Source organism: Microtus pennsylvanicus, chromosome 18, assembly GCF_037038515.1.
Source record: "Microtus pennsylvanicus isolate mMicPen1 chromosome 18, mMicPen1.hap1, whole genome shotgun sequence".
Classification (NCBI taxonomy): Eukaryota; Metazoa; Chordata; class Mammalia; order Rodentia; family Cricetidae; genus Microtus; species Microtus pennsylvanicus.
The window spans coordinates 4,986,438-4,995,370 of NC_134596.1; the positions used below are offsets into that span (position 1 = coordinate 4,986,438).

Consider the following 8,933-nt stretch of genomic DNA (forward strand, 5'->3'; position numbering starts at 1 on the left):
GTGTAAATATAGAAAAAAAAAGATGCTGAGGAGAAGGGAAGGTGCTTCAGTTCACTGAGACTGAACCCCCTGCAGTTACAAAGGCTAAATTCATTCTCGATGCATGTCTGAGTTTTCATTTCTCAGATCCGTGTAAACCCACACTCCCAGGCTGAAATATTCGCAACACACACACATAACATAAAGAAAAATAAAACATAAAAATTATCTGGATAAGATGAAAGATATAATAATAAAGGTGTTGGCACACGCAGATAATCCCAGCACTTGGGGAGCAGAGGCAGGTGCATCTCTATGAGTTTGAGGCCAGCCTGGTCTATAGAGTGAGTTCCCAGACAGCCAAGGCTGTACAGAGAAACCCTATATCAAAATAAAGAAATACATACATACATACAAAAATAAAAACCAATCAAACAAAAAAGTTCAATTTCTAGCACCAACATGGTGGTCACAACTGTCTGTAAATGCAGTTACGGGGCCCCAGAGTTTTCTGCCAGCCTTTGTAGACCCCAGGAACTCAGTGGTGTACAGACAGACATGTAGACAAAAAGCCATGCACATTAAATAGAATATAAAAGTTAGAAAATACAAAAATGCACACATGGTCTCGAGAACCCAGTGACTGGGTGCACAGTTCTTAGAAGTGCTCAGAAACATTTCCTTTTTGATAATGGTAGGTACAAGACCGTTGATGTATTTTTCAAAACTCAGTGTTTGCTTTAATCTTAAGAAAAGCCACTCTGCCTACGCAAATAACGCCAATTAAACCAGATTAGACCAAATTAAAATGCCCGTGTTTAATAAATGCAGCACTCAAAGGTGGACTGAGACAGCATGGCGGGGAGAGGAGCTCACACAAATCCCGGAAACCATGTATTCCTCCCCTCTTCCCGTGAGCCTAAATAGCTTGTGGAAGTGGTCCTGACCCTCCCCGGTGAGGGGTCAGCGCTTGCCAGGCTGGGGAGCTGGAGTCTGGACCAACGCAACTCCCAGGCCAGGGGCTGGAGTGATGCTTCCAGTCATTCACTCAGTAGCAGGTTTCTCCTCTACACTAAAAAGAAAGAATAAGTTTTATCATATGTAGATTATATTTCAGTAAGACTTCACATTAAGAAAAATGAAAGAAAACAGCCAGGTGGAGGTGGTATATGCCTTTAATCTCAGCACTCAGGAGGCAGAGGCAGGCAGATCTCTAAGTTCCAGTACAGCCAGGGCACGCAGAGAAACCCTGTCTCAAAAAGCAAAACAAAAGAAAAACAAAAAGAAGAAAGCTAGACATGGTAATGCCTGCCTTTAATCAGAACTCAGAAGGCAGAGGCAGATGGATCTCTGTGAGTTTCAGGGCAGCCAGAGATACACAGAACTTGTGTTTAAAAAGAAAAAAGTATAGGTATTGTTGTTTATTTTGAGATGGTCTTGCTAGGGAGCTCTGACTGGAAGGAAATTTACTAAGTAACCATGCTGGTTTAAACTCAGCCATCGGCCTGCCTTAACCTCCCTAGTGCTGGGACTGCATAGCACCACATGTGGTTTGCAAGACTCATTTTAATGACTTGGGTGTATCGTTTGTGGGGAGGAGCAAGTTTCTCATTCATGCATGAAGTACGGTCATCTTTAGCAGAACGACACAAGAAGACCGTCTATACATATGGAGTTGCGTGTACGTAGAAGAACACGGGTGCCTGGCGGTCAGACATAACAAAATGTGTTGCTATGCTTGCCAAAAGTGAGGTCTTCGACGCTGTCTGAGTGAGCATCTACATTCCATTAGTGAAATAGGGTTATAGGGATGGTGCCTACCTTGTGGCAGTGTTGTGCAGGGAAGCACATGAAGAACTCACAGGGCTGAGGTACTGTCTGGGGGAAGTATCTCTAGCAGCCAAACCCAAGCCACATGACCGATGATGTCACAATGCCTTCCCAGACTCCAACCTGAGAGAGTCTCAGATCCTTTGGAATCAAGGAATGGAACTAGCGTGCGACACGTCTATCAACTGAAGGTTTCATGAGTTCGCGCCTTTGCCAAGATCTTGGCGAACAGTCTCTCACCGTGTGATTGTAGCTCAGAAATTACTTTTCTTTTGGTGATGATCGTGCTGGGCTGGATTCTTTTTGTTGGGCTTGCATCCTACATGGGGACATTTCCAGAGGTGATGGTAAGCACCAGCCTTGCATCCCAGCTACTTCGGGCTCGGCTTTATGCTCCCGTCTGGGATTTCTGACCAAACAGGGAAAGTCAGGATGTGACAGGAACATCTCATCCCATTGGGGCATCCTTCTTTTTTTTAATATTTATTTATTTATTTATTATGTATACAATATTCTGTATGCATGTATGCCTGCAGGCCAGAAGAGGGCACCAGATCTCATTACAGATGGTTGTGAGCCACCATGTGGTTGCTGGGAATTGAACTCAGGACCTCTGGAAGAGCAGGCGGTGCTCTTAACCACTGAGCCATCTCTCCAGCTCCTGGGGCATCCCTCTTTGGAGGGTTTAATACCCCTCCACCTGCTTTGATAGTGTCATTTGTACCCAGGCATTATGGCATTTTTTTTTTAAAAAAAACAGCTTTTTTTTACAGTTCTGCTGGTCACAGTGCCTAACTTCAGAGTTTCAAGCCAAGCAGATGAGGAGTTTCTATTAGGGACAATGGGATGAGGCATTCCCTAACGGGCTCCTTCGTTCACCACACAGAAACACTGACTTCCCACGGGGTTGATGAGCGGGGCCGTGTCTACCTCTAATTTTCTTTCTGACTCAGCCTCCAACTCTAAAGTGGAAAGAGGGGTTGCCTGTTTGGGAGTCCAAGGCACGGCGAAGAAGCCAAGCTTTGGAGGATGAGCTGCTGCTGCTGCTGTGAGATCAGGTCTGTCGGGCTGGGTCCCTGTCCGTAGAATGCTCCAACACCCTTGCCAGACACAGGCCAACTGTGGAGGGGATGGCTTTAGATGTGTATTGGGGGGGAGGACTGGGGGGTACTGCTGGGGAAAGCAGGCTGAGAACCAGCTGCCTGTAAATAACCATGCCTCCCAGGGTTCCTTCTGAGCAAATTCCACGTATTAGTCCATTATTTCACAAACACTATATTATATTAGCCCATGTTAATTATATATTTTCTCCTACATACTCATATGCTATAGTAAAAGGGTCTGTATATCCATGTGTATAGCCGACTTTGATCGTATTACCCCTCCTCTCTGCTCTCGTTTTCCTCCCTCATCTCCCTTCTCTTCCTAAATAGATCCTTTATTTTTCTCTCCTGTTTTGAGACAAGGACTCGCTATGGACCCCTAGGAGCCCACTACGTAAACCAGGCTGACCTCACACTCGAACACAGAGATCTCCCTGCCTCTGCCTCCGGAGTGCTGGGGTTGCAGTCGTGGGCCACCGCGCACGGCTCGGATGGAAATGACTGCGGCAGCGCCACCCTGTCACCGTCTTGTTTTGTGCACGCTTAGACACTTCTCAGCCTCCTGCCCCTTCACGACAGCCATATCCCGCAACACCCTGACCATGCTCCAGACGTAGTAACCAGAATCATTAATGTTTGTCCACGCTAAAACATAAAGCTAAAATAACTGAAAGAAGTCGGGCGGTGGTGGCGCACGCCTTTAATCCCAGCACTCGGGAGGCAGAGGCAGGTGGATCTCTGTGAGTTCGAGACCAGACTGGTCTACAGAGCTAGTTCCAGGACAGGCTCCAAAACCACAGAGAAACCTTGTCTCGAAACACACACACACACACACACACACACACACACACACACACACAAAAAAAAAAAAAAAAAAAAAAGTAAAATAAAATAAAATAACTGAAAGGAAGCGTAAATCAAAGCTAATGCCATGTGGTATCTTGAAAGCATGCCGAGTTTTGCAAGAGAACAGATGTTACTAGGTCACTCCAAATCCTTCACTGGTATAATTGTGGCTTTTATCTTTAAAAACACTGCACACGCCAGGCGGTGGTGGAACACGCCTTTAATCCCAGCACTCGGGAGGCAGAGGCAGGTGGATCTCTGTGAGTTTGAGACCAGCCTGGTCTACAAGAGCTAGTTCCAGGACAGGCTCCAAAGCTATAGAGAAACCCTGTCTCAAAAAAACCAAAACCAAAAAAAAAACCCCAACAAAACAAAACACTGCACACCTGAGCTTGGGCACTGAGACAATTTGGAGGCATAAGCCCACTCTTGGTATGGCCGTTAATAAAAAGGCTCATGCTTTCCACTGGCTGTGCCACACGGCTGTAGGAACCCTTACCTGGACCATTTCCAGATGAGTATTTCTAATGCCCCTTCTAGAGAGCTGGGAAGCTAGAAGTAACAGGAACCTGAGATCAAGACCCAGCTTTGCAACTTACTGCATGAACTGGGGAGGTTTAAATCCTCTGAACATCAGTTCATTCACTGGTACTATTTCGGCCTTTTACTATTTTTGTGAATATCTCATTTGGGAATCCATGTAAGGTATCTAGTGCAAACCTTGAAAATCAGTAAACTACAGATTTAACGAAGTGAAATGAGAACCTATTAGCAAGCATTTATACCTTGGGTATACACAACACACAACCAGCTCGTTGTGGGGGTGCAAGCCGGACCTCCAAACATCTCACACTCCTTCCTGCAGGCCCTCTCCTGGACTTGCGCCAGTTCACCCATTTCAGAGCAGTTAGCATTGCTGGAGGAAGTTTACTCTTGGTATTCTTTTTGTTTGTTTGTCAAGACAGAGCTTCTCTGTAGCCCTGGTTGTCCTGGAACTGACTTTGTAGACCAGACCTGCCTCTGCCTAGTGAGTGTGGGATTACAGGCATGCGCCACCACCACGTGGCTTCTCTTGGTAGTCTTAATTTGGTAGACTTTGATAGAGCAGAAGGATTTGTAGGGAAACTACTCCAGAAGGCAAGGGATGGTAGCCCTGGCCCCAGGTATAGTAAGAGCAGGAAATGAGAAAGCTGGCCTTCTGTTCTCCCTCAACCCACTGGCTCAAATCTATCCCATTGGGTGTGTGAGAAGTGACACTTGGTCAGCCAACCCGCTGCCACAGAATGTGACTCGAAGCCACCGGAATTATTTTGTGCTTGGGAAAGAGCACCGTAAGCAGCCAATATCATCCTTCTGTTCCTTTCCCAGAGAGGTATTAAGAGGTTTAGCTGGATGAGGGTTGGATTGCCATCTTACAAAATACGAGACTTCTTTAGGTGGCTTAATTATAGCCTTATAAATAAATAAAGCTGTTGTCCACCTAGTTTATTAATTCCCCTAATAAGTCCAGGTGGTTTTTATGTGTCACAGAAGTCTTTTTCTGCCTTTGATTCGTTTAAGCCAATGCGTATGTTATGTAATGGCCTATTAAGGTTCTAAACAGAGGTGAGAGAATAGCTCCCTTTTGAGGTTTCTTTCAACCCAAAGTGCCTCTGTCCTGGCCAACCTATTGATGCTCTCACCCTGGAGGCCCAGTGACACAGGGACTGATGTCATAATTGGTGCCCGAGCTTTACCTCCCAAAATGGCCATTTTAGTTTAGCCTAGGCCACAAAGTTCACCAGTCAGGAACTGCCATGCTGGGCCAGACAACATCTGGTCTGGAATGAAACCAGACAGAGTCCCAGGATCCTGCGAATAGAACCAGGCCTTCCAGTAACCACTCCCCGCCCGCAGCAGCCAAGAAGGCCCACAATGATCGTTGTTTTATGGATGGTTCTCATTGCAGGAACGATGTGGAAGGGATATAAATATCCCCCAGGAGGGGTAAGTGTACATTTGACTTCTTTACTGTCAGAGTCCCTAGCATTAACACGGAAAGCATGAAAATCCGGTCCTAACAACTTTAGAAACATTCTCTTTAGTATTTGAGAAAAAGTTCCTATAATGTGCCTGCTTCTACTGTTAGCCACTCTGCTTAGAACGGGGAGCTTTCTAGCTTCCTAGAATGTACTTCTAAAGGGCAGATGTCTCACTCAGCCAAGGATGGTTTGGAGCTAGCAATAGAGCCAAGATTGCCTTGGTTCTCCACCTCCACCTCCAGACTGCTGAGATTACGTAGTGCTGTGGGTGAGAGCCAGGGCCTCCTGCACGCTGGGCACCTACCATGTAAACTACACCTCAGTTTCTCAGGTGTGTTCGTACACATACTTTATTTTTTAGAAGACTAGGGTTCAAAGCTAATCTCTGCCGATGCAGACAAAATATTTAAAAATGTCTTTGGGGCTGGAGAGATGGCTCACAGGTTAAGAGCACTGGCTGCTCTTCCAGAGGTCCTGAGTTCAATTCCCAGCAACCACATTGGGTGGTTCATGGCCATCTATAGTGGGATCTGGTGCCTCTTCTGGCAGACCACTATATACTTAATAAATAAAATCTTAAAAAAAAAGGCAACATCATTAAAAAAAATGTTTAGTCTTCAATATTACTTCCTACATCAGCCCACCAAGCCCAGGTGGGGTTCTGGTGGCAGACATCTCTGCCCTCTGCCAGTTCCTGCAGTGCCGAGCACTTTTTGGTGGCAAGCATAAAATGCTTTGGGTAACAGGATGAGGCACCTGCCTCAGCCCTACAGCTTAGCCTAGCAATGCTAGTCTTCTGACATATGCGTTTTCTTTCCCTCCCAGACCCCCTTGGAAGTAAACAAAGATGACCCCGGTGAAGTCATGCAGCTGTGAAGAACACCCAACTGCCCAGTTCCTGTTGTAGGTTTCACATAAAGTAATCGCATATTATTTTGTCAGATTCTGTGTAGTTAACCACGCATCTTAAGATGAACAAAGACAATATTCTCCTAACAGAGACAGAGAGTGAGTTGGTAGATGGGAGTGAGTGGGTGATGGTCAGGTCCTATTTGTCAAAGCCTCTAAGGCTGAGACACCTCATTTAAATTGTCCCTCTTGGGTAATCATAAGTAATGATTTTTTAGACCCACTTCCCAAATACTATATCCCAAATCCTGAGTCCAAAAGTAAAAATTATCCCACAGGGTTCATTTAAATACAAGGGGAGATGCTAAGGTGGTATTCAACCCTCACCCAGACCTGCTGAAGCTGGGTCTTGGCCTCACTTGAAGTGACTGAAGAGAAATTAAGAGGCTCAGGTATCTTGCCAGCACAGACCTGGACACAGTAGGGATGTAGATGCAGACTTCTTCCAGGAACACCTATGTGTTGTGTGCTAAGGCAATGGTCTTCCTCACCTGAAGTTATCCAATGATCCTTTTAAAAGATTTTTTTTTGTTTTGTTTTGTTTTGTTTTTCGAGACAGGGTTTCTCTGTGGCTTTGGAGCCTGTCCTGGAATTCGCTCTGTAGACCAGGCTGGTCTCGAACTCACAGAGATCCACCTGCCTCTGCCTCCCGAGTACTGGGATTAAAGGCGTGCGCCACCATCGCCCGGCTTTTAAAATTATTTTTAATTATAAGTAGGTGTATGTGTAGGTCTGCATTGGAATGCAACAGAGGCCTCAGTTTCCCCCTGGAGTTAGTTATAGGTGATGGTGAGCTGCCAATGCAGGTGCAGGGAATGGGCTCAGGTCCTCCCCAAGAGCTCTTGGGTAGTTTGTGCTCTTAACCCAAACCACCTCTTCAGACAACATATGTATAAACAAAACCTAGGTGCAGCTCTCAACATGGATGCAGTAAATTTAAATTCAGGGCTGGGAGCCTAAGCACAAAATCAGCAGTTAATAAATGAGGAGTCTGAGCGTCGGTTTCTTACCCTCTAAAAATGAGATCAGGGAGGTGGTGGTGGGGAGGGGAAGAACATTTCGGTGACTGATGGTTCCACTGTGCAAGAGAACAGGCGTACCCAGCAAAGCATTCCTGTCGTTCACACAGAAAACACAGTTATTCCTACCATTTGTTAAGAGTTACTGTGTGTGTGTGTGTGTGTGTGCTCACCCACGTGGAAACTGAAGGTCAGCACCTGGTGTCTTCTAACAGCCTCCAGCTTATTTTTTGAGACAGTCTCCCACTAAACCTGGAATTTGCCACTTTGATTAGACTGGCTGGCCAGCGAGCCACGGGAATCCACCCATCTTTGCACTGCTGAGTGCTGGAGTTACAGATGTAAGCCACCATGCCTCCCTTTTATGGGGGACCCGCAACTCTGACCGCAGACTCATTTGTGTGACAAGCACTTTACACATCAATCCACACCCTCCCCCCCCCCCCCCCCCGGACCGTAAGATTATCTTTCCTATGGAAAGGAAAATGAATCCAAAATGCAGATGCAGTACTGAGGAATTTGGGACTAGACACTATTGTATTTCCTGTTCTTCCACGACCTCACCCAGTCTCGGTACTCGCCTCATGTGCGGCACTAAGGGCGCCCATCCACCCATCCATCCATCCATCCACGTATGTCTCTGTGAGCGCATGTACTGAGGGAGGTCAGAAGGCATCGGGTATCCTTCATCACTCTGCCTATTCCTTCCCAGCAAGGCTGGAAGTCCTAGTAATTCTGTCTCTGCCACTCTTGGAGTTGGGCTTACAAGCGGGTGTGGGGTGCTTGCTTTGTTGTGTGTGCTACATGTCACTCCCATCTCCAACCACTGAGCCGTTTCTCCAGCTCCTCAGGCTCGTTTGTTATAGGGGATTTGAACCTGATAATTCTGACAAGAGAAAAATCACAAACCAGCTCTGCTGTTTCTCTTCCTTTTCAATAAACCTTCAAAACCCTGAGCCACAAGACTAGAGCTCACTGCTCTAACCACTGAGCAACCTCTCCAGTTCTCACTTGTCATGCTTGTTTTGTTTTTTCTTGAAACGGTGTTCTCTGTGTAGCCCTGCGTGTCCTGGAACTCACTTTGTAGACCAGGCTGGCCTCGAACTCACTGCGATCCTCCTGCCTCTGCCTCCCAAGTGCTGGGATTAAAGGCATGCATTTCCAGTTTTTTAAACTTGATGTCTAGACACTCTAGGTGGTGGTGGAAGAGAAATCAGCGGTAGCTT

The 8,933-nt window shown here is 46.3% G+C and overlaps 1 protein-coding gene across 1 annotated transcript; it reads left to right on the forward strand.

Annotated features, from left to right (window-relative positions):
* Positions 1-1,825: 1,825 nt before the first annotated feature.
* On the forward strand, positions 1,826-7,213 carry Misfa (mitochondrial sheath formation associated). The gene is made up of 4 exons (XM_075952437.1): positions 1,826-2,156; positions 2,763-2,867; positions 5,707-5,744; positions 6,605-7,213. Exons 1-2 carry the CDS (start codon positions 2,088-2,090, stop codon positions 2,859-2,861), a joined length of 168 nt encoding a protein of 55 aa, XP_075808552.1. The 5' UTR covers positions 1,826-2,087; the 3' UTR covers positions 2,862-2,867; positions 5,707-5,744; positions 6,605-7,213.
* The last annotated feature ends 1,720 nt before the right edge of the window (positions 7,214-8,933 follow it).

Coding starts and splice junctions, on each gene's coding strand:
- Misfa (XM_075952437.1), top strand. CDS start 2,088: ATGATCGTGCTGGGCTGGATTCTTTTTGTTGGGCTTGCATCCTACATG. Junction 2,157..2,762: donor GGACATTTCCAGAGGTGATG/GTAAGCACCAGC, acceptor TTTCTGACTCAG/CCTCCAACTCTAAAGTGGAA.